The sequence below is a fragment of the Chiloscyllium plagiosum genome, unplaced genomic scaffold (genome assembly GCF_037043375.1).
Source record: "Chiloscyllium plagiosum isolate Xiang-an unplaced genomic scaffold, Cpla_swu_hap1 HiC_scaffold_1, whole genome shotgun sequence".
NCBI classification, from domain to species: Eukaryota; Metazoa; Chordata; class Chondrichthyes; order Orectolobiformes; family Hemiscylliidae; genus Chiloscyllium; species Chiloscyllium plagiosum.
The window spans coordinates 167,147,336-167,171,271 of NW_028270139.1; the positions used below are offsets into that span (position 1 = coordinate 167,147,336).

The window sequence follows — 23,936 nt, forward strand, 5'->3', positions numbered from 1 at the left end:
ATCTTGATGAAACACTAAAATATTGTGTTGAATTCTAGGTTCCATTCTTTAGGAAAGAAGTGAAAGCATGAGAGAGGGTGGAAAAAAATCTTCATGAGAATGTTTCCAGGGATAAGGAACTTAATTTACGTAGATAGATTGGAGAAGGTAGGCTTTTTTCCTTAGAGAAGAGAAGGTTGAGACTTAATAGAGGTGTTCAAGATCATTTGGGGTCTAGATAGAAAGAAACCAATCCCATTGGTGAAAGGATCAAGTTCCAGACTTTAAGGTGATTAAAGAAGAACAATGGTAAAGCAAGGAACAACTTGCTCACACAGTCAGTAGTTAGGGTTTGGAATGAAGTGGTGGTAGAGGCAGCTTTAATCAGATTAGTTACCATAGTCCCACTCTCTCATATCAGAGAGAGAGAGAGAGAGAAAACGAACTGGTAGTGGTTTAACCTGATGGCCACCACACCTCAGGTGAGATTGGAGAAGGAGAGTCCTTCATGGTAACCTCAGCAAGCCAGTGAACCTACACTGTTGGCCTATTCTGTAAGCCAGCCATCCAGCCAACTGAGCTAACGAACCTACCTAACGTTGCTGGAGTCTTGTGAGACTATTGGATGTCTCTCTTGTTGGACAACAACGATTAGTGGTGGTTTAACCTGAGGGTCACCCTGCCTCAGGCGAGGGGAGGGGTTGAGAAGGAGAGTCTTTCATGGTAACCTCACAGCACCTGAAGAAATCAAGGTTGGGAAAGTGGGATTTGTTGACTTTTTCTGTTTTGTAAGTGTTCTATGATACTATGGTTGAAGACTGAGCACTTCTGAAAAGACAGCACTTCCTCAGGAATGCATCAGTCTGGATCTTTTATTTAAGTTTCTAGATATTAAATTCAAGTTTCTAGATTAGGAAAGCTTGTGACCCGAGATAATGTACCACTGAGTGAGGCAGTGGGTGATCTGAAAATTATCAATTGCAGGTGAGGAATTTCCAGCATGAGGGGTAAAGGGATAAGTTTGTGTCCCAGCTGTGACTATTCTTTCATCCTCTTCAATCCAAGTGGGTATGTTCCTGTGTTTATTGTAAAACGAGTTTCCAGTAAAGGCTGCATATTTCCTGGAATCCCAATGTTCCTGGATGAATTAGAGAGAAGGTCCTATAGGGAGAGGAGCTGCACTGAGTCACTGTCACGGGGATCTGAGATTCAGAGGTGAAAAAGGGGATTGTGATTCATTCACAAACAATGGCCCACTACACTCTGTGAGATGAGACACTCGGCCAACTATGTACAGATCATAAAAGTGTTCTGGGCAACAAAATAGCAACATATTTATATCGTGCTTTTAATGTAATAAACTGTCACAATTTGCTTCACAAGACAGTAATCAAACACAATTAGACACCCCACAAAAACAGAAGTTGTCGGAGAGGCTTAGCAGGTCTGGCAGCACCTGTGAAGAGAAATCAGAGTTAACGTGTCGGGTGCAGTGATCCGAAACATTAACTCTGATTTTTCTCCACAGTTGCTTCCAGACCTGCTAAACTTTTCCAGCAACTTCTGTTTTTGTTTCTGATTTACAGCATCTGCAGTTCTTGAAGTTGAAATTAGACACCCAGCCACTTTGAGGAGATATTAGGTCAGGGGACCAGAACATTTGTTCAAAAAGGGTGCATTTAAGGAGTAAGAGAGAGAGAGATTTAATGTGAGAATTGCTAAGCTTAGTGTCCAGGCAGCTGAAGGCGCAACTACCAATGGTGGAGAGATTGAAATGGGCAAATTTACAAGAGCTCTTCCTGAAGAAGAGCTCATGCTCAAGACGTCGACTCTCCTGCTCCTCAGATGCTGCCTGACCAGTTGTGTTTTTCCAGCACCACACTTTTCGACTCTGATCTCCAGCAACTGCAGTCCTCACTTTCTCCAAATTTACAAGATGCCAATTGTTGAGCAGCGCAGCTATCTAAAGGATAGGTGTGCTGGAGGACATTACAGAGACAAGACCATGGACAGCTTTGAAAACAAAGATGAGAATTTCAAGTGGAGGTGTTGCTGAACTGGAAGCCAGTGCAGGTCAGTGAGCAGAGAGAGGGAAAATAAAGACTTTCATTTCGATAACGTTGGAACAATGTTGGCCAGCCTAAAATGATTTGCAGCCAATGAAGTGGGAGTGGAAGGTGGCCGTAATTTGGAAACAGGGAATAGGAGTAGGAGGATGCCATTCCAGCCTGCTGTGATTGTCCAACTCAGTCAAATAAAACAAAGAACTGTGGATGCTGGAAATCTGAAACACAAGCAGAAATTGCTGGAGAAACTCAGCAAGACCATGGAGACAAAGCAAGGTTAATGTTTCAAGTTCAGTGACCCTTGAGCCCAGGACCCCAGGAAGAACTCCCCTTCTGTTTACGTTTATCTTGAAGAGCAGACAGGCCTGCTGTCCTGATGGGTGAGGGGGTTTTGGTGAGAGCTCGGATAAGGGCAACAGGGGTTTGGTTGAGCTGAAGTTCATGACGATGTGAAAACTGTGACATTGGGCTGCTTGAGGAAAAAGATTCTGTGAGTGAGATACAGCTGGGAATCAGCACGAGTCATGTTTCTGCAGAACAGTGAGACTGACTGTCTGAGTTTAAGGCCTGTAATGTGTAGATGTGCTATCTAATCTCTGGGCTTGGCTTTTAGTAACAGTTGTTACAATCTCTCCAATGTTGAGAGGTATTGATAACACCATGTCTGGCTCGTGCATTCTACTCTGGCAAAGAGTAATCAAAAGCAAAACAAAAGATTGGACATGGTGGAGCTAACAGCAAACACCCTTGAGCAGCTCTCAGCCTGACTCTGACCACACAACGTGTGATGATGGATGAGATTCTCTCACTATGTGAGGTAGCTGCTGATAAACCTCACAATTAACATTGTTCCCGACAGCACCCTGGGCTCAACAGTACTATGCCACTGAAAGAAATAATGTCTCCCTCACAACAGAACACCAGCCCCTCACTGCACTTTCTTGTATTGATTCATGGGATGTGGGCTTTGCTGGCTGGGTCGGCACATACAGTCCATCCCAGTTCAGGTGGGTAGAGAGGGTTGGGTTACCCGATTAGTAAGGAATGAAATTAAATCAATAGTAAGAAACAAAGTAGGATCAGATGGTGTAGAATATGTGTGGGTAGAACTGAAGAGCTGCAAAGGTGAAAAAAAAAATAGTTGGAGTTATGTACAGGCCTCCAAACAGTAGTCAGGAGCTGGAGCACAAGATACACCAGGAGACAGAAATAATGTGTTGGAAAGGCAAAGTTACAGTGATCATGGGCGATTTCAATATGCAGTTGGACTGGGAAAATCAGGTTGGTAGGGTTCGCAAGAAAAAGAATGTCTACAAGATGACTTTTTGGAGCAGCTTGTGGTGGAGCCCACTAGAGAACAGGCAATATTGGATTTAGTGTTGTACAATCAGACTTGATAAGGGAGCTTTAGGTGAAGGAACGCTTAGGAAGCAGTGATCATAATTTATTGAATTTATTCTGCAATTTGAGAGGGAGAAGATATAGTCAGAGGTAACAGTATAGCAGCTGAATAAAGGCAACTACAGAGGCATGAGGGAGGAACTGGGGAGAATTGACTGGGACAGGAGCCTAGCAGGAAAGACAGTAGAACAGCAATGGCAGGAGTTTCTGGGAGTAATTCAGGAGACACAGCAGAGACTTGTACCAAGGAAAAAGGAGCACGGTATATGGAGGATGAGACAACCATGGCTGACGAGGGAAGTCAAGGATAGCACAAAAGCAAAAGAGAAAAAATACAAAGCAGTGAAGAACAGCAGAGGATTGGGAAGCTTAGAAAGACCAACAGAGGGCAATAAAAAAAAGAAATAAGAGGGAGAAGATTAAATATGAGGGTAAGCTGACAGGTAATATAAACGAAGACTTAAGATATATAAAGGGCAAAAGAGAGGCAAAAGTGGACATTGGGCCACTGGAAAATGATGGAGGAGAGACAGTAGTGCCAAGGAGAAAGTGCTAGAAAAACTGAATGGCCTGAAGGTGGATAAATAACCTGGACTACACCCCAAAGTTCCAAGGGAAATTGCTGAAGAGGTAGCGGAGGAGTTAGTGGTAATCTTTCAGGAATTGCTAGAATCAGAGAAGGTTTCAGAGGACTGGAAAGAAAGACTAGGATCCGAGGGAACAGCTTTCGAATGAAGATAATGGAGATAAGGAAAAACATCTTCTGCAAGAGCTTGGTGAGTCTACGGAATTCATAGCCACAGAATGCTGTGGAGACCAGGTCATTGTGTGTATGTAAGATGGAGATAGATAAGTCCATGATTGTAAATGGGATCAAAGGTTATGGGGAGAAAGTGGGAAAATGGGATTGAGAAACTTAGCAGCTGTGATTGAATAGCGGAGCAGACTCGATGGGCTGAATGGCCTAATTTCTGCTCCTATGTTTTATGGTCTTATGAAGGCTAACATTTCAATAACAGATTTACAAATTCCTTTTGTACCTGCGCCTCTGTGATTTCTGTACTTGAACATTTGAAACTCTGCATTCATATTCAGCTTCCAGCTTCTTGTGATTTAGGGAGGTGAGGTGGGGTGGGACCCTGAATGGGTCAAAATCGGGGTGTGGGGAAATGGGTTGGCAGAACGTGAATAGGGTACAGAAGTGGGTAGACAGCAAGAACAAATCTGAGATTTGTAAAATTTTGTTGAGCAAAGATATTAAGGTAGATGAGCCAAAGTCAGGGATATGGAGTTTAACACAGATCAGCCATGATCTCACTGAATGATGGAACAGGCTTAAGGGACTGAATGTCTTGCTCCTGTTTTTAAGCTGGGAGAGTCGAAACATGGAACGGGTTAGACAGGAGAGGAATTTATACTTTGATCACTGTATTATAATGAACAGTCACCAAACACTGAGCAAGGTTCTGAGTAAACACTTTAAATCTGTCTTCACAAGCCATTTGGATACAGAACTGGCTCAAAGGTAGAAGACAGAGGGTGTTAGTGGAGGGTTGTTTTTCAGATTGGAAGCCATGCCACAAGGATTGGTGCTGAGTCCACTACTTTTCATTATTTATATAAATGATTTGGATGTGAGCTGAAGAGGTACAGTTACTAAGTTTGCAGGCAACACCAAATTTGGAGGTGTAGCAGACAGCGAAGAAGGTTACCTTGGATTACAAAAGGATCTTGATCAGATGGGCCAATGGGCTGAGGAGTGGTAGATGGAGTTTAATTTAGATAAATATGAGGTGTATTTTGGGAAAAGCAAATCTTAGCAGGACTTATACACTTAATGGTAAGGTCCTAGGGAGTGTTGCTGAACAAAGAGACCTTGGAGTGCAGGTTCATAGCTCCTTGAAAGTGGAGTCGCAGGTAGATAGGATAGTGAAGAAGGCGTTTGGTATGCTTTCCTTATTGGTCAGAGTATTGAGTACAGGAGTTGGGAGGTCATGTTGCAGCTGTACAGGACATTGGTTAGGCCACTGTTGGAATATTGCATGCAATTCTGGTCTCCTTCCTATTGGAAAGATGTTGTGAAACTTGAAAGGGTTCAGAAAAGATTTACAAGGATGTTGCCAGGGTTGAAGGATCTGAGCTACAGGGAGAGGCTGAACAGGCTGGGGCTGTTTTCCCTGGAACGTCAGAAGCTGAGGGGTGACCTTATAGATATTTATAAAATCATGAGGGGCATGGATACGGTAAGTAGATAAGGTCTTTTCCCTGGGGTGGGGAGTCCAAACTAGAGGGCATAGATTTAGGGTGAGAGGGGAAGGATATAAAGGAGACCTAAGGGGCAACCTTTTCACGCAGAGGGTCGTACGTGTATGGAATAAGCTGCCAGATGATGTGGTGGAGGCTGGTACAATTGCAACATTTAAAAGGCATTTGGATGGGAATATGAATAGGAAGGGTTTGGAGGGATATGGGCCGGGTGTTGGCAGGTGGGACTAGATTGGGTTGGGATATCTGTTCGGCATGGACGGGTTGGACTGAAGGGTCTCTTTCCGCGCTGTTCATCTCTCTGATTCTAAGAGAGAGGGACAATAGAGATTGTTTAGTTGAGGAGGAAAGTGAATGTTGAATGTTGTAAGTGAGGTGAGATGGGAGATGGTAAGGTTTGCAGCATCTTTGAAAATGGATAAGTCACAGAGCCAGAAGAAAGAAAACACTTGCTACTGAGAGAATCACGGGAGGAAATAGTGGGAAGTCTGAGAATCATTTTCCAGACCTCTCTGGCTATGGTTGTGGTGTTCGTAACATTTAGAGACAGTACAAAATGTGACTAAAGCACAGATTAATCACAAACAATCAGTGCAGATATTTTACAGGGAAGGTTGTATCTATCAATCTATCCACCACACCTTAACATTCAATGGTGTTACCATCACTGAATGCCCCACTATCAACATCCTGGGGGTTACCATTGACCAGAAACTCAACTGGATCTGCCACATAAACACTGTGGCTGCGCGAGCAGGTCAGACACTAGGAATACTGCGAAGAGTAACTCACCTCCTGACTCCCTAAAGCCTGTCCACCATTTACAAGGCACAAGTCATGTGTGATGGAATATTCCCCAGTTGCCTGGATGGGTGCAGCTCCAACAACACTCAAGAAGCTTGCCAGCACCTAGAATAAGGTAGCCCACTTGATTGACATCACACCCACAAACATCCATTCCCTTCACCACCAATGCTCAGTAGCAGCAGTGTGTACCGTCTACAAGATGCACTGCAGAAATTCACCAAAGATCCTCAGACAGCACCTTCCAAAACCACGACCACTTCCATCTAGAAGGACAAGGGCAGCAGATTCATGGGAATGCCACCACCTTCAAGTTCCCCTCCAAGCCACTCTCCCATCCTGACATGCAAGGTCTGAGCGTCCTCTGCCACCAAATCCTAGCCACCCGACAGCTGGAGGAAGAACACCTCATTTTCTGCCTTGGGACACTTCAACCACTCGGTATCAATGTCAACTTCACTAGTTTCCAAATCTCTCCTCCTCCCACCTCATCCCAGATCCAACCCTCCAACTCAGCATCATTCTCATGAATTGTCCTACCTGTCCATCATCCTTCCCACCTACCCACTCCACCCTTCTCTCTGACTTATCACCATCACCTTCACCTACCTATCGCTTTCCCAGCTACCTTACTCCACCCCCTCCCCCCACCCTCATATTTATCTCTCAGCCACCTTTCTGACCACCCCGCCAAATTCCTGATGAAGAGCTTATGCCCGAAACGTCGACTCTCCTGCTCCTCAGATGCTGCCTGACCTGCTGTGCTTTTCCAGCGCCACACTTTTTGCCTCTGACACTCCAGCATCTGCAATCCTCACTTTCTCCTTGGAAATATATTTCCTTTACTGTCACTGGGTGAAAATCCTGGAATTCCCTCTCTAATGGATTTGTGGGTTTACTGCAGCACATGGACTACATTGGTTAAAGAAGACAGCTCACTTACACCTACTCAAGGGGGGACTAGAGACCGGCAATACGTTTCTGCCAGCCAGCGATGCCCATGCCTCACAAATGAATAATAAAGAAGTCCAACTAACAACTTTTTTGAGAAGGTTCTAGGAAGATCGATAATGGTAACACAAGTGATGTAATTTGCTTGGATTTTAACTCAGCTTTTAACATGCTAGACTGGTCACTAGGAGTCTATAGGATCAAGGACAAGTGGGACGTTGGATCCCAAACCAGCTGAATGGCAAGGAACAAAGGATAATGGTTAATGGGGGGAGGGGGATTTGGAACTGGAAAGGCTGCTTCCAGCCAGATTCCACGGCGTTGAGAACTTGGTCATAGTGGATATCAACAGCTTAGATTTAAATGTAGGAGGAGTGTGTAAGAAAGCTGCAGATGCAAAAAAAACAAGCAAGTGTCATCCAGAAATGAAAATGTCAGTATTTTGGCCATTTTCTCAGAGCTGAAAAACCACCAAGATCTCTTCTAGAGAGCAAAGCAGAAAGCAATAGAAAGAAGGGTCGGCCTGGGTATAGTTGGATGGTGACTGTCACTGAGCAGTTGTAGAAGTGTAGATGAGCGACAGTGGCTGTGTGAGGATAATTCAGGTCAGACACATGTGGTGGGTCCGGCAGGAAGAGCTGTAAGCAGCAGCTGTACCTCTGTATGCAGTTTGAGTATTTGGTGTGTTGGGGACGGGGAGAGTGATGGCTAAGCCTACATTTGGGAGTTCCATTCTTTTCCCTTGAATGGACATTTTTTTTGTTTGAACGCTCTCTATCTCATCCTTGAATACCTCCCATTACATTGCTACTGATTTACCACAATGTTTCCAGGTCACTGGTGCTAAATCACATCTCAGGAAAGTTGGCCTTTCCCCTTGGTCTCTTATTTTCCACACCTACCCTCTATCTAACTGAACATGATTGCACCATTAAAATGCACTCCACCTAACAACCTTACAACACCCCATGCCAAATCCAGAACTGCTCCTTTTGCATTGGTCTTGCTGTTGTACTGTCTATAAAAAGTACTCTTGAATGCATTTTAAGAATTCTGTTCCCTCTGAACCTTTCACACCAATTTTATCCCTGCAAATAGACAAGTTACTAAACTCTTCACCATGCTCTGTGTATTCCTTCACCTCTGGCCCTTAGGATTACTCAGGTTCAGGGTGAGCAGAGTGACAGGACCTGGTGGTATGTGATCCCAAACACGTCATGGTTCATTGTTTCCAAAATATTGATGCTGACAGAGAGCTGGGGCTGGGAGTGAGGGACAGTCAGGGGAATGAGTGGTGGAGGGAGAGAGACTAGTACAGGCAGCATGAAGGAGCCTGGAATAAGTGGAGGAGTTAACAAGTTCAGACCATTGGAGGGTGATACCAACATCACAGAATCAGGAATGACTTTCTTGGATGAAAGTGGGATAGGCCAGGAGACTGCCTTCAGGCGGTTGGCACTGAACCCCAGCTGCAGGAGGTCAGGGAGGGTCAGCGAATGGAGATCACTCGTGAGTTGTTCAGATGGGGAGAGGATAGCTGAAGGGGTGAACTTGCAATTGGGAATGAGATGCAGGGAAGGGTTGGTAGGAGTTGGTTGAGTGATTAGGGATTGAGAGGGAGACGTTTTTGAGAACAGGGTGGATGATTAGGGATTGAGAGGTTGAGGCTTTTGGGAATGGGATGGGTGATTAGGGATTGATTTTTGGGAATGGGGCATAGAGTCATAGAGATGTACAGCTTGGAAACAGACCCTTCGGTCCAACCCGTCCATGCCAACCAGTCATCCCAACCCAATCTAGTTCCACCTGCCAGCACCCGGCCCATATCCCTCCAAACCCTTCCTATTCATGTACCCATCCAAATGCCTCTTAAATGTTACAATTGTACCAGCCTCCACCACAACCTCTGGTAGCTTATTCCATACATGTACCGCCCTCTGCGTGAAAATGTTGCCCCTTAGGTCTCTTTTATATATTTCCCCTCTCACCCTAAACCTATGCCCTCTAGTTTGGACTCCCCGACCCCAGGGAAAAGACTTTGCCTATTTACCCTATCCATGTCCCTCATAATTTTGTAAACCTCTATAAGGTCACCCCTCAGTCTCCAACGCTCCAGGGATAACAGCCCCGTTCAGCCTCTTCCTATAGCTCAAATCCTCCAACCCAGGCAACATCCTTGTAAATCTTTTCTGAACCCTTTCAGGTTTCACAACATCTTTCCGATAGGAAGGAGACCAGAATTGCATGTAATATTCCAACAGTGGCCTAACCAATGTCCTGTACAGCCGCAACATGACCTCCCAACTCCTAAACTCAGTACTCTGACCAATAAAGGAAAACATACCAAACGCCTTCTTCACTATCCTATCTACCTGCAACTCCACTTTCAAGGAGCTATGAACCTGCACTCTTTGTTCAGCAACACTCCCTAGGACCTTACCATTAAGTGTATAAGTCCTGCTAAGATTTGCTTTCCCAAAATGCAGCACCATCTGAATTAAACTCCATCTGCCACTTCTCAGTCCATTTGCCCATCTGGTCAAGATCCTGTTGTAATCTGAGGTAACCTTCTTCGCTGTCCACTACACCTCCAATTTTGGTGTCATCTGCAAACTTACTAACTATACCTCTTATGCTTGCATTCAAATCATTTATGTAAATGACAAAAAGTAGAGGGCTAGGAGAAAGTGAGGACTGCAGATGCTGGAGATTAGAGGTGAGAATGTGGTGCTGGAAAAGCACAGCAGGTCAGGCAGCATCCTAGGAGCAGGAAAATCGACGTTTCGGGCAAAAGCCCTTCATCAGGCATGAAGTAATCAAAGGCGCAGCCATCAATGGTGAAGCATTTGAGATTGCAAATGCACAGGAAGCCAGAATTAGAAGAGTACAGGTTTCTCAGAGGGTCATCCGGCTGGAGGAGATTACAGAAGTAGGGCAGGGGGAAGCTGAGGCCATGAAGGGATTGGAAAACAAGGTGAGAGTTTTAAACCAGGGACCTCGTTTGAGCAGCACCCGAAGTGTGCAGCGCGGACAGATGTGTTAGGATTACGGAACTTAGATCAAGTTGACAGAGAACCTGCGTTTTACTGAGGCTGGAAATCAGGAGCGAAATGCAGTCAAATCTAGAGGCCGCAACAATATAGACAAGGAACACATTGACAGAGAGAGAGAAATAACTTTAGGCCCAGCGCAGGGAGACGCGGAGGAAAACTGTAAACTCCAGCCCTTTATTAATATCCTGCTCCTCAACCTCAGGTACCAGCAACTTAATCTGATCCCATTTAACCCAATCCCCTCAACACAATCCCATTATTGCACCCCAGACCCTAGACCCCCACATTCCCAATCCTATTACTCCAATTTCATTAACCCCCACCATAATCCCCTCACTCCAATTCCATTACCCAATCCTTAACCCCAGTCCCTTATCCTAATCCCAGTTTCCCCATCCTAATGCTCTCACCCTAATTCCATTAACCAACACCTACTCTTAGTACCTTAACTTAATCCTATTACCTGAGTCCTGTTCCCATTCCCATTCTCCCAACCCACAACCTCTGGACCCCTTACCCCATACCTTCGCTCCAGCTCCCTTATCCCAGTGTCCCTTACAGGTTGTTTTCCACCATCCTGGTTAATGAGGATAAATGCGGGTTACAGTGGGTCTGTACAGTAAGACTGCAAGGAGTCAGCTGTATTCCTGGATTCACTCCCCCCCACCCCCTTTCCGGTTTCCCTACCTCTGGATGGGATCAGACAGCTGGAGCCGGCCGTGTGCTTTCTTCAGTCTGTCACCCTTGTGTCCGATCTCCTTGCCCTGAGATCCCTGAATTTGTTCCATCCTCCCAGTGCTGGGATCAAGTGAAAAGCTTCATGGATCCTCGGTGATCCCTCTTGCTGTTGCTCACTGCTCAGCTCCCCGTGCAAACTCCCTGTAATTCCGGCTTTGTCCCTCACGCACCCTCTCTCTCTCTCTCTCACTGACCTCTGCATGCAGTGAAGTCCGAAATCCCAGCGGTTCTTCGGAGCTGCTAAGCTGAGTTGGAGAGGGAGAGACTGGATTTCTGAGGATCTGTGACATACCAGGCAGCCAGTAAGGGGATGGGGGAGGGTCCCTTCAGACCCGTTTAGCAGCTGCACTCCGTCCCATTGCCCCACACCATTCACCAGACAACAGGTGGCCTCCGGTCTAATAAACTATTTAAACATCTCGCAGTAAATTGTGTGAGGTCTCAGGGAGGGCAGTCCCAGAGTAGGACCAGTGTTTCAGCGTTACAGCAACTAGAGGTGGTGGAGGGGAAAGGGCAGTGACAGTACCCAAGGACATTTAACGATTCCCAGGAGTTTTAATGATGTAAAATGAATGAAACTAGTACCAGAAGAATTAGCAATCAGCTGGGTGGCAAAATAAAAGAGGGATGAAGAGGATTTTTTTTAATGCAATATGTTCTTGTGATCTAGAACATGCTGTCTGAAAAAACGATGGAAGCAATGCTAATCTTGAAAATGGATGGGCAAATATTTGGAAATGAGATTTATTACAGAGTTTTGGGGATAAAGCAGGATAGTGAGATTTTTTGAACTGTAAGGTTATTGAATTACTGTTTCAGGGAGCTAGTACAGCCACTTTGGACTAAATCCATGATTCCACTGAAATAACAACTGGCAATTATACAGTATCCTTAACAGTGTAAAACATCCCATAGTTTTCCACAGCAGTGTCACTAATCAAAACAGCTGAACTTTCTCTCTCACCCTTTACTACACAATTATAGAATGGTTACTGCACAGAAAGAAACCATTTAGTTCATCATACCCCTTCTGGATCTATGTAAAAGCAAATAATCTGATCCCATGCCTCGTCTTATCCCTGTAACTGTTGTGATCCTGTTATGTAACTGCTGATGTCTCTACTGGACAAATAACATCCCAGGATAAAATCTGCTTTGATAGATCTTGTTTCAATTTTCTCTTAATTTTAACAACATGATTGTTTTACAGGTAATCAAAATCTAAAGAAATTTTACTCCCTCTCAAATACATAGGTTTGACCTATCTCCACCTTATCAGTTCCAGTCATGTGCACTGTGATGTTCTTAAATAGGTACAGCTGAGAGATTAGATTTTCTCAGCTTTGAATAAACAATGCAGATTTGGAAACAAACACTTTTGATTTCACCTTCACAAACTACACTCCTTCACTGAGGTAACCTATTTCCTCATCACTCTGAATAATATACTTTTTAGAGATGATACTTGCTTCTGACCTTAGCCAGGTTTCCTTTGAGCCCAAAACCGTTAAAAAAAATTACTCGCTCCTTTGAGCATCTTCTGTAGCTAAAGGCTTAATGTTTTCTCTATCCTGTTGTAAGCTCCCACAGTATATACCAACTTCTAATAACATTCCATTGTCCTTGCAGTCACCTACTCACCTGCTTAAAGTCATGGCTCCAGAAAGACTGACCTAATTAATTTTTAAGTTCCTTTTACAAAAATTAATCAAAACCCACATGTCTGTAAACAAACACCAAAGAACTGTGGATGCTAGGAATCAGAAACAAAAACAAAAATTGCTGGAGAAATTCAGCAGGTCTGGTAGTATCTGTGGACAGAATGTAGAGTCAACATTTCAGGTCCACTGACCCTCCATCAGAACTGACTGTAGCTGGGGAAAGGTTGGTATTTATGCTGAAGATGGGATGGGGGGGGAGAGGAGGATATGGAAGGAGTAGACAATAGTGGAGATGAAGGAGGTCAGTGGAGATGAAGCCCAGAGTGAGGCAGACAAAGGGAGGGGTAATGATGAACCTGGGAATGGAAAAAGCTGCCAATAGGGTCCATTAGTGGATGAACATAGGGTCTATTAATGGGTGAAAGCGGCCCATGTAATGACAACATCTGGGGTTTGAGGGTTGGGGGTGGACACAGGGGAAGAAGGTGCTCAGGTCCTGAAATTATTGAATTCGATATTGAGTCCTGGAGGGTTCTCAAGCGAAAAATTAAATGTTATTCTTCCAGCTTGCACTGAGCTTCACTGGAGCACTGCAGCAAGCCTGAGACAGAAACACTGGCCAAGGAACCGGGAGTGGGGGGGGGGGGGGGGGTGTTAAAGGCAATTGGAAGCTCGGGATCTTGTTTGTGGATAGGTTGTAAGTGTTCCGCAAAGCAATCACCCAGTCCACACTTCATTTCCCCAATGTAAAGGAGACCACATTGTGAGCAGCGGATGCAATAGACGAGATTATGTGAGATGCAGGTAAAGTGCATCACTTGGAGGGTGTTTGGGCCCTTGGATATGGAGGAGGGGGGAGGTAAATGGGCAGGTGTTACACCTTCAGCAGTTGCAGGGGAAGGTGCCATGGGGCTGTGGGGGTGAGGTGTTGGGAGTGAAGGTGGAGTGGACCAGGGTGTCCCAGTGGGAATTATCCCTGTGGAAGGCAGATAAGAGAGGTGTGTCTGGTGGTGGCATCTTGCTGGAGGTGGGGAAATGGTGGCTGATGATCCTCTGGATGTGGATGCTGGTGGGATGGTAGGTAAGGACAAGAGGAACCCTATTGCTGTTGTGGGAGAGAAGAGAGGGGTGAGGGCAGAAGTATCGGAGATGGGTGACCCAGCTGAGGGCCCTGCCAACCACAGTGATGAGGAATCCTCATTGGAGGAAGATGAACATTTCTGAGGCGTGCCTGCAGAATGTGGTATCATCAGATGTGACAGAGACAGAGGAGCTGTGGGAATGAATAGAGTCCTTACATGAAGCAGGGTGTGAATCAGTGTGGAAATGTGTTGCTGGAAAAGCGCAGCAGGTCAGGCAGCATCCAGGGAACAGGAGAATCGACGTTTCGGGCATAAGCCCTTCTTCAGGAAAGCCCTTCCTGAAGAAGGGCTTATGCCTGAAACGTCGATTCTCCTGTTCCCTGGATGCTGCCTGACCTGCTGCGCTTTTCCAGCAACACATTTTCAGCTCTGATCTCCAGCATCTGCAGACCTCACTTTCTCCTGTGAATCAGTGTGGGTAAGGTAACTGTGGGAGTCAGTGTGTTTCCGGTGGATATTGGTGGTCAGTCTAACCCCAGAAATAGAAACTGAGACTTGGAGGAAAGGAAGGGAGGAATCACAGATGGACCTGGTGAAGGTTAGAGCAGGGTGGAAATTGGAAGTGAAATTGACATATTTTTCCAATTTTGGCCATTAGAGGGAAGCAGCACCAAAGTGTTGTTGATGTGGCAAAGAATGATCTCCTTACTGTCCTGTACCAGCCTGTACACTCCTCACTGTCCAAAACCTGCCTCACTGTCCCATACTCTCGTCACTATCCAAAAACCTCCTCACTGACACGTACCCTCCTCACTATCCTGTACGTTATGCACTGTGATTTTACGAACGAGAGGGACCGTATTGTAGAAGAGGAGAGTGTGAAATGGACTGGTAAGCTAGAAGAGATACCTGTTAGGAAGGAAGATGTGTTGGACATTTTGAACAACTTGAGGATAGACAAGTCCCCCGGGCCTGACGGGATATATCCTAAGATTATGTGGGAAGCAAGAGAGGAAATTGCAGTACCGTTGGCAATGATCTTCTCGTCTTCACTGGCAACGGGGGTGGTACCAGGGGACTAGAGAGTAGCGAATGTTGTGCCCCTGTTCAAAAAAGGGAATAGGGATAACCCCGGGAATTACAGGCCTGTTAGTCTTACTTCAGTGGTAGGCAAAGTAATGGAAAGGGTACTGAGGGATAGGATTTATGAGTATCTGGAAAGACACTGCTTGATTAGGGACAGCCAGCACGGATTTGTGAAGGGTAGGTCTTGCCTTACAAGTCTTATTGAATTCTTCGAGGAGGTGACCAAGCATGTGGATGAGGGTAGACCAGTGGATGTAGTGTACATGGATTTTAGTAAGGCATTTGATAAGGTTCCCCATGGTAGGCTTATGCGGAAAGTCAGGAGGCATGGGATAGAGGGAAATTTGGCCAATTGGATAGAAAACTGGCTAACCGGTCGAAGGCAGAGAGTGGTGGTAGATGGTAAATATTCAGCCTGGAGCCCAGTTACAAGTGGAGTTCCGCAGGGATCAGTTCTGGGTCCTCTGCTGTTTGTAATTTTTATTAATGACTTAGATGAGGGAGTCGAAGGGTGGGTCAGTAAATTTGCAGATGATACGAAGATAGGTGGAGTTGTGGACAGTGAGGAGGGCTGTTGTCGGCTGCAGAGGGACTTAGATATGATGCAGAGCTGGGCTGAGGAGTGGCAGATGGAGTTCAACCCTGCCAAGTGTGAGGTTGTCCATTTTGGAAGAACAAATAAGAATGCGGAATACAGGGTTAATGGTAGGGTTCTTAGTCAGGTGGAGGAACAGAGGGATCTTGGGGTCTATGTACATAGATCTTTGAAGGTTGCCACTCAGGTGGATAGAGTTTGTAAGAAGGCCTATGGAGTATTATCGTTCATTAGCAGAGGGATTGAATTCAAGAGTCGTGAAGTGATGTTGCAGCTGTACAGGACTTTGGTTAGGCCACAGTTGGAGTACTGTGTGCAGTTCTGGTCGCCTCACTTTAGGAAAGATGTGGAAGCTTTGGAGAGGGTGCAGAGAAGATTTACCAGGATGTTGCCTGGAATGAAGAGGAAGTCGTACGAGGATAGGTTGAGAGTTCTCGGCCTTTTCTCGTTGGAACGGCGAAGGATGAGGGGTGACTTGATAGAGGTTTATAAGATGATCAGAGGAATAGATAGAGTAGACAGTCAGAAACTTTTTCCCCGGGTACAACAGAGTGTTACAAGGGGACATAAATTTAAGGTGAAGGGTGGAAGGTATAGGGGAGATGTCAGGGGTGGGTTCTTTACCCAGAGAGTGGTGGGAGCATGGAATGCGCTGCCCGTGGGAGTGGTAGAGTCGGAATCATTGGTGACCTTTAAGCGGCATTTGGATAGGTACATGGATGGGTACTTAATCTAGGTTAGAAGTTCGGCACAACATCGTGGGCCGAAGGGCCTGTTCTGTGCTGTATTGTTCTATGTTCTATGTTCTATGTTCTATGTCTCATACCCCGCCTCACTGTCCCGTACACTTCTCACTGTCCAAAAAACTCCTCACTGACACATGCCCTCCTCACTGTCCCTTATCCTCCTCACTGTTCTGTACCATCCTCACTGTCCCCTACCCACCTCAATGTCCTGTACCCTCCTCACTGTCCCTTCTCTTCCTCACTGTCCCGTACCCTCCTCACTGTCCCTTACCCTCCACACTGTCCCATTCCCTCCTCACTGTCCCTTACCCTCCTCACAGTCCTGTACCCTCCTCACTGTCCTGTACCCTCCTCACAGTCCTGTACCCTCCTCACTGTCCCTTACCCTCCTCACAGTCCTGTACCCTCCTCACTGTCCTGTACCCTCCTCACAGTCCCGTACCCTCCTCACTGTTCTGTCCCCTCCTCACTGTCCCGTACCCTCCTCACTGTTCCGTAACCTCCTCACTGCCCCTTACCCTCCTCACTGTCCCATACCCTCCTCACTGCACCTTACCCTCCTCACTGTCACACACCCTCCTCACTGTCCCATTCCCTCCTCACTGTACCGTACCCTCCTCACTGCCCCTTACCCTCCTCACTGTCCCATACCCTCCTTACTGTCCCGTACCCTCCTCACTGCCCCTTACCCTCCTCACTGTCCCGTACCCTCCTCACTGCCCCTTACCCTCCTCACTGTCCTGTATCCTCCTCACTGCCCCTTACCCTCCTCACTGTCACACATCCTCCTCACTGTCCCATTCCCTCCTCACAGTCCCGTACCCTCCTCACTGTCCTGTACCCTCCTCACTGTCCCGTTCCATCCTCACTATTCCGTACCCACCTCACTGTCTCTACCCTCCTCACTGTCCCGTACCCTCCTCACTGTCTCGTACCCTCCTCACTGTCCCTTACCCTCCTCACTGTCCAGTACCCTCCTCACTGTCCCATTCCCTCCTCACTGTACCTTACCCTCCTCACTGTCCCATTCCCTCCTCACTGTCCCTTACTCTCCTTACTGTCCCATACCCTCCTCACTGCCCCTTACCCTCCTCACTGTCCCATACCTTCCTCACTGTCACACACCCTCCTCACTGTCCCATTCCCTCCTCACAGTCCTGTACCCTCCTCACTGTCCTGTACCCTCCTCACTGTCCTGTACCCTCCTCACTGTCCCGTTCCATCCTCACTATTCCGTACCCACCTCACTGTCTCTACCCTCCTCACTGTCCCGTTCCATCCTCACTGTTCCGTACCCACCTCACTGTCTCTACCCTCCTCACTGTACCGTTCCCTTCTCACTGTTCTGTCCCCTCCTCACTGTCCCGTACCCTCCTCACTGTTCCGTACCCTCCTCACTGCCCCTTACCCTCCTCACTGTCCCATACCCTCCTAACTGCACCTTACCCTCCTCACTGTCACACACACTCCTCACTGTCCCATTCCCTCCTCACTGTACCGTACCCTCCTCACTGCCCCTTACCCTCCTCACTGTCCCATACCCTCCTTACTGTCCCGTACCCTCCTCACTGCCCCTTACCCTCCTCACTGTCCCGTACCCACCTCACTGCCTTTACCCCCCTCACTGTCCCATACCCTCCTCACTCTCCCATTCCCTCCTCACTGTCCCATACCCTCCTCACTGTCCTGTACCCTCCTCACTGTCCCGTACCCTCCTCACTGCCCCTTACCCTCCTCACTGTCCTGTACCCTCCTCACTGCCCCTTACCCTCCTCACTGTAACACATCCTCCTCACTGTCCCATTCCCTCCTCACAGTCCCGTACCCTCCTCACTGTCCTGTACCCTCCTCACTGTCCCGTTCCATCCTCACTATTCCGTACCCACCTCACTGTCTCTACCCTCCTCACTGTCCCGTACCCTCCTCACTGACCCGTACCCTCCTCACTGTCCCTTACCCTCCTCACTGTCCCGTACCCTTCTCACTGTCCCGTACCCTCCTCACTGTCCCATTCCCTCCTCACTGTCCATTACTCTCCTTACTGTCCCATACCCTCCTCACTCCCCCTTACCCTCCTCACTGTCCCATACCCTCCTCACTGTCACACACCCTCGTCACTGTCCCATTCCCTCCTCACAGTCCTGTACCCTCCTCACTGTCCTGTACCCTCCTCACTGTCCCGTTCCATTCTCACTGTTCCATACCCACCTCACTGTCCCATACCCTCCTCATTGCCCCTTACCCTCCTCACAGTCCCGTACCCTCCTCACTGTCCCATTCCCTCCTCACTGTCCTGTTCCCTCCTCACTGTCCCGTACCCTCCTCACTGTCCCTTACCCTCCTCACTGTCCCGTACCCTCCTCACTGTCCCGTACCCTCCTCACTGTCCCATTCCCTCCTCACTGTCCATTACTCTCCTTACTGTCCCATACCCTCCTCACTGTCCCGTACCCTCCTCAATGTCCTGTACCTTCCTCACTGTCCCGTACCCTCCTCACTGTAGCTTACCCTCCTCACTGTCCCATTCCCTCCTCACTGTCCTGTTCCTTCCTCACTGCCCCTTACCCTCCTCACTGTCCCATACCCTCCTCATTGCCCCCTACCCTGCTCACAGTCCTGTACCCTCCTCACTGTCCCATTCCCTCCTCACTGTCCTGTTCCCTCCTCACTGCCCCTTACCCTCCTCACTGTCCTATTCCCTCCTCACTGTCCTGTTCCCTTCTCACTGTCCCGTACCCACCTCACTGTCTCTACCCTCCTCACTGTCCCGTACCCTCCTCACTGTCCCGTACCCTCCTCACTGTCCCTTACCCTCCTCACTGTCCCGTACCCTCCTCACTGTCCCGTACCCTCCTCACTGTCCCATTCCCTCCTCACTGTCCAGGACTCTCCTTTCTGTCCCATACCCTCCTCACTGTCCGGTACCCTCCTCACTGTCCCGTACCCTCCTCAATGTCCTGTACCTTCCTCACTGTCCCGTACCCTCCTCACTGTACCTTACCCTCCTCACTGTCCCATTCCCTCCTCACTGTCCTGTTCCTTCCTCACTGCCCCTTACCCTCCTCACTGTCCCATACCCTCCTCATTGCCCCTTACCCTCCTCACAGTCCCGTACCCTCCTCACTGTCCCATTCCCTCCTCACTGTCCTGTTCCCTCCTCACTGCCCCTTACCCTCCTCACTGTCCCGTACCCTCCTCACTGCCCCTTACCCTCCTCATCCCGTACTCTCCTCACTGTCCCTTTCCCTCCTCAATGTCCTGTACCTTCTTCACTGTCCCTTTCCCTCCTCACTGTCCCTTATCCTCCTCACTGTCCTGTACCCTCCTCCCTGTCCCTTTCCCTCCTCACTGTCCCGTACCCTCCTCACAGTCCCGTACCCTCCTCACTGTCCTGTACCCTCCTCACTGTCCCGTTCCATCCACACTATTCCGTACCCTCCTCACTGTCTCTACCCTCCTCACTGTCCCGTACCCTCCTCACTGTCCCGTACCCTCCTCACTGTCCCTTACCCTCCTCACTGTCCAGTACCCTCCTCAATGTCCCATTCCCTCCTCACTGTACCTTACCCTCCTCACTGTCCCATTCCCTCCTCACTGTCCCTTACTCTCCTTACTGTCCCATACCCTCCTCACTGCCCCTTACCCTCCTCACTGTCCCATACCTTCCTCACTGTCACACACCCTCCTCACTGTCCCATTCCCTCCTCACAGTCCTGTACCCTCCTCACTATTCCGTACCCACCTCACTGTCTCTACCCTCCTCACTGTCCCGTTCCATCCTCACTGTTCCGTACCCACCTCACTGTCTCTACCCTCCTCACTGTACCGTTCCCTCCTCACTGTTCTGTCCCCTCCTCACTGTCCCGTACCCTCCTCACTGTTCCGTACCCTCCTCACTGCCCCTTACCCTCCTCACTGTCCCATACCCTCCTCACTGCACCTTACCCTCCTCACTGTCACACACTCTCCTCACTGTCCCATTCCCTCCTCACTGTACCTTACCCTCCTCACTGCCCCTTACCCTCCTCACTGTCCCATACCCTCCTTACTGTCCCGTACCCTCCTCACTGCCCCTTACCCTCCTCACTGTCCCGTACCCTCCTCACTGCCCTTACCCCCCTCACTCTCCCATTCCCTCCTCACTCTCCCATTCCCTCCTCACTGTCCCATACCCTCCTCACTGTCCTGTACCCTCCTCACTGTCCCGTACCCTCCTCACTGTACCTTACCCTCCTCACTGTCCCATTCCCTCCTCACTGTCCTGTTCCTTCCTCACTGCCCCTTACCCTCCTCACTGTCCCATACCCTCCTCATTGCCCCTTACCCTCCTCACAGTCCCGTACCCTCCTCACTGTCCCATTCCCTCCTCACTGTCCTGTTCCCTCCTGACTGCTCCTTACCCTCCTCACTGTCCCATACCCTCCTCACTGCCCCTTACCCTCCTCATCCCGTACCCTCCTCACTGTCCCTTTCCCTCCTCACTGTCCCGTACCCTCCTCACAGTCCCGTACCCTCCTCACTGTCCTGTACCCTCCTCACTGTCCCGTTCCATCCACACTATTCCGTACCCACCTCACTGTCTCTACCCTCCTCACTGTCCCGTACCCTCCTCACTGTCCCATACCCTCCTCACTGTCCCGTACCCTCCTCACTGTCCCTTACCCTCCTCACTGTCCAGTACCCTCCTCACTGTCCAATTCCCTCCTCACTGTACCTTACCCTCCTCACTGTCCCATTCCCTCCTCACTGTCCCTTACACTCCTTACTGTCCCATACCCTCCTCATTGCCCCTTACCCTCCTCACTGTCCCATACCTTCCTCACTGTCACACACCCTCCTCACTGTCCCATTCCCTCCTCGCAGTCCTGTACCCTCCTCACTGTCCTGTACCCTCCTCACTGTCCTGTACCCTCCTCACTGTCCCGTTCCATCCTCACTATTCCGTACCCACCTCACTGTCTCTACCCTCCTCACTGTCCCGTTCCATCCTCACTGTTCCGTACCCACCTCACTGTCTCTACCCTCCTCACTGTACCGTTCCCTTCTCACTGTTCTGTCCCCTCCTCACTGTCCCGTACCCTCCTCACTGTTCCGTACCCTCCTCACTGCCCCTTACCCTCCTCACTGTCCCATACCCTCCTCACTGCACCTTACCCTCCTCACTGTCACACACCCTCCTCACTGTCCCATTCCCTCCTCACTGTACCGTACCCTCCTCACTGCCCCTTACCCTCCTCACTGTCCCATACCCTCCTTCCTGTCCCGCACCCTCCTCACTGCCCCTTACCCTCCTCACTGTCCCGTACCCTGCTCACTGCCCTTACCCCCTCACTGTCCCATACCCTCCTCACTCTCCCATTCCCTCCTCACTGTCCCATACCCTCCTCACTGTCCTGTACCCTCCTCACTGTCCCGTACCCTCCTCACTGCCCCTTACCCTCCTCACTGTCCTGTACCCTCCTCACTGCCCCTTACCCTCCTCACTGTCACACATCCTCCTCACTGTCCCATTCCCTCCTCACTCTCCCATTCCCTCCTCACTGTCCCATTCCCTCCTCACTGTCCTGTTCCCTCCTCACTGTCCCGTACCCTCCTCACTGTCCCTTACCCTCCTCACTGTCCCGTACCCTCCTCACTGTCCCGTACCCTCCTCACTGTCCCATTCCCTCCTCACTGTCCATTACTCTCCTTACTGTCCCATACCCTCCTCACTGTCCCGTACCCTCCTCAATGTCCTGTACCTTCCTCACTGTCCCGTACCCTCCTCACTGTACCTTACCCTCCTCACTGTCCCATTCCCTCCTCACTGTCCTGTTCCTTCCTCACTGCCCCTTACCCTCCTCACTGTCCCATACCCTCCTCATTGCCCCCTACCCTGCTCACAGTCCCGTACCCTCCTCACTGTCCCATTCCCTCCTCACTGTCCTGTTCCCTCCTCACTGCCCCTTACCCTCCTCACTGTCCCATTCCCTCCTCACTGTCCTGTTCCCTTCTCACTGTCCCGTACCCACCTCACTGTCCCGTACCCTCCTCACTGTCCCGTACCCTCCTCACTGTCCCGTACCCTCCTCACTGTCCCGTACCCTCCTCACTGTCCCTTACCCTCCTCACTGTCACACACCCTCCTCACTGTCCCATTCCCTCCTCACAGTCCTGTACCCTCCTCACTGTCCTGTACCCTCCTCACTGTCCCGTTCCATTCTCACTGTTCCGTACCCACCTCACTGTCTCTACCCTCCTCACTGTCCCGTACCCTCCTCACTGTCCCGTACCCTCCTCAATGTCCTGTACCTTCCTCACTGTCCCGTACCCTCCTCACTGCCCCTTACCCCCCTCACTGTCCCATACCCTCCTCACTCTCCCATTCCCTCCTCACTGTCCCATACCCTCCTCACTGTCCTGTACCCTCCTCACTGTCCCGTACCCTCCTCACTGCCCCTTACCCTCCTCACTGTCCTGTACCCTCCTCACTGCCCCTTACCCTCCTCACTGTAACACATCCTCCTCACTGTCCCATTCCCTCCTCACAGTCCCGTACCCTCCTCACTGTCCTGTACCCTCCTCACTGTCCCGTTCCATCCTCACTATTCCGTACCCACCTCACTGTCTCTACCCTCCTCACTGTCCCGTACCCTCCTCACTGTCCCGTACCCTCCTCACTGTCCCTTACCCTCCTCACTGTCCCGTACCCTTCTCACTGTCCCGTACCCTCCTCACTGTCCCATTCCCTCCTCACTGTCCATTACTCTCCTTACTGTCCCATACCCTCCTCACTCCCCCTTACCCTCCTCACTGTCCCATACCCTCCTCACTGTCACACACCCTCCTCACTGTCCCATTCCCTCCTCACAGTCCTGTACCCTCCTCACTGTCCTGTACCCTCCTCACTGTCCCGTTCCATTCTCACTGTTCCGTACCCACCTCACTGTCCCATACCCTCCTCATTGCCCCTTACCCTCCTCACAGTCCCGTACCCTCCTCACTGTCCCATTCCCTCCTCACTGTCCTGTTCCCTCCTCACTGTCCCGTACCCTCCTCACTGTCCCTTACCCTCCTCACTGTCCCGTACCCTCCTCACTGTCCCGTACCCTCCTCACTGTCCCATTCCCTCCTCACTGTCCATTACTCTCCTTACTGTCCCATACCCTCCTCACTGTCCCGTACCCTCCTCAATGTCCTGTACCTTCCTCACTGTCCCGTACCCTCCTCACTGTACCTTACCCTCCTCACTGTCCCATTCCCTCCTCACTGTCCTGTTCCTTCCTCACTGCCCCTTACCCTCCTCACTGTCCCATACCCTCCTCATTGCCCCCTACCCTGCTCACAGTCCCGTACCCTCCACTGTCCCATTCCCTCCTCACTGTCCTGTTCCCTCCTCACTGCCCCTTACCCTCCTCACTGTCCTATTCCCTCCTCACTGTCCTGTTCCCTTCTCACTGTCCCGTACCCACCTCACTGTCTCTACCCTCCTCACTGTCCCGTACCCTCCTCACTGTCCCGTACCCTCCT

The 23,936-nt window shown here is 49.4% G+C and overlaps 2 protein-coding genes across 3 annotated transcripts in view; one reads left to right on the plus strand and one right to left on the minus strand.

The window, feature by feature from the left end:
- The window catches only part of znf638 (zinc finger protein 638), a 216,157-nt gene extending 204,697 nt beyond the window's left edge, over nucleotides 1-11,460 (minus strand). Inside the window, exon 1 of one of the 2 annotated variants that reach the window (XM_087992078.1) lies at nucleotides 11,207-11,460. In XM_087992078.1, coding sequence (XP_087848204.1) covers nucleotides 11,207-11,307 — 101 coding nt within the window. In that variant the 5' untranslated portion in view covers nucleotides 11,308-11,460. The remainder of the gene's footprint in view (nucleotides 1-11,206) is intronic. The other variant, XM_087992072.1, reaches the window with a different exon arrangement.
- LOC122548554 (apolipoprotein L2-like) overlaps nucleotides 1-23,936 on the plus strand; it is a 147,710-nt gene that overhangs the window by 49,956 nt on the left and 73,818 nt on the right. The gene's annotated exons all lie outside the window — the stretch shown is intronic.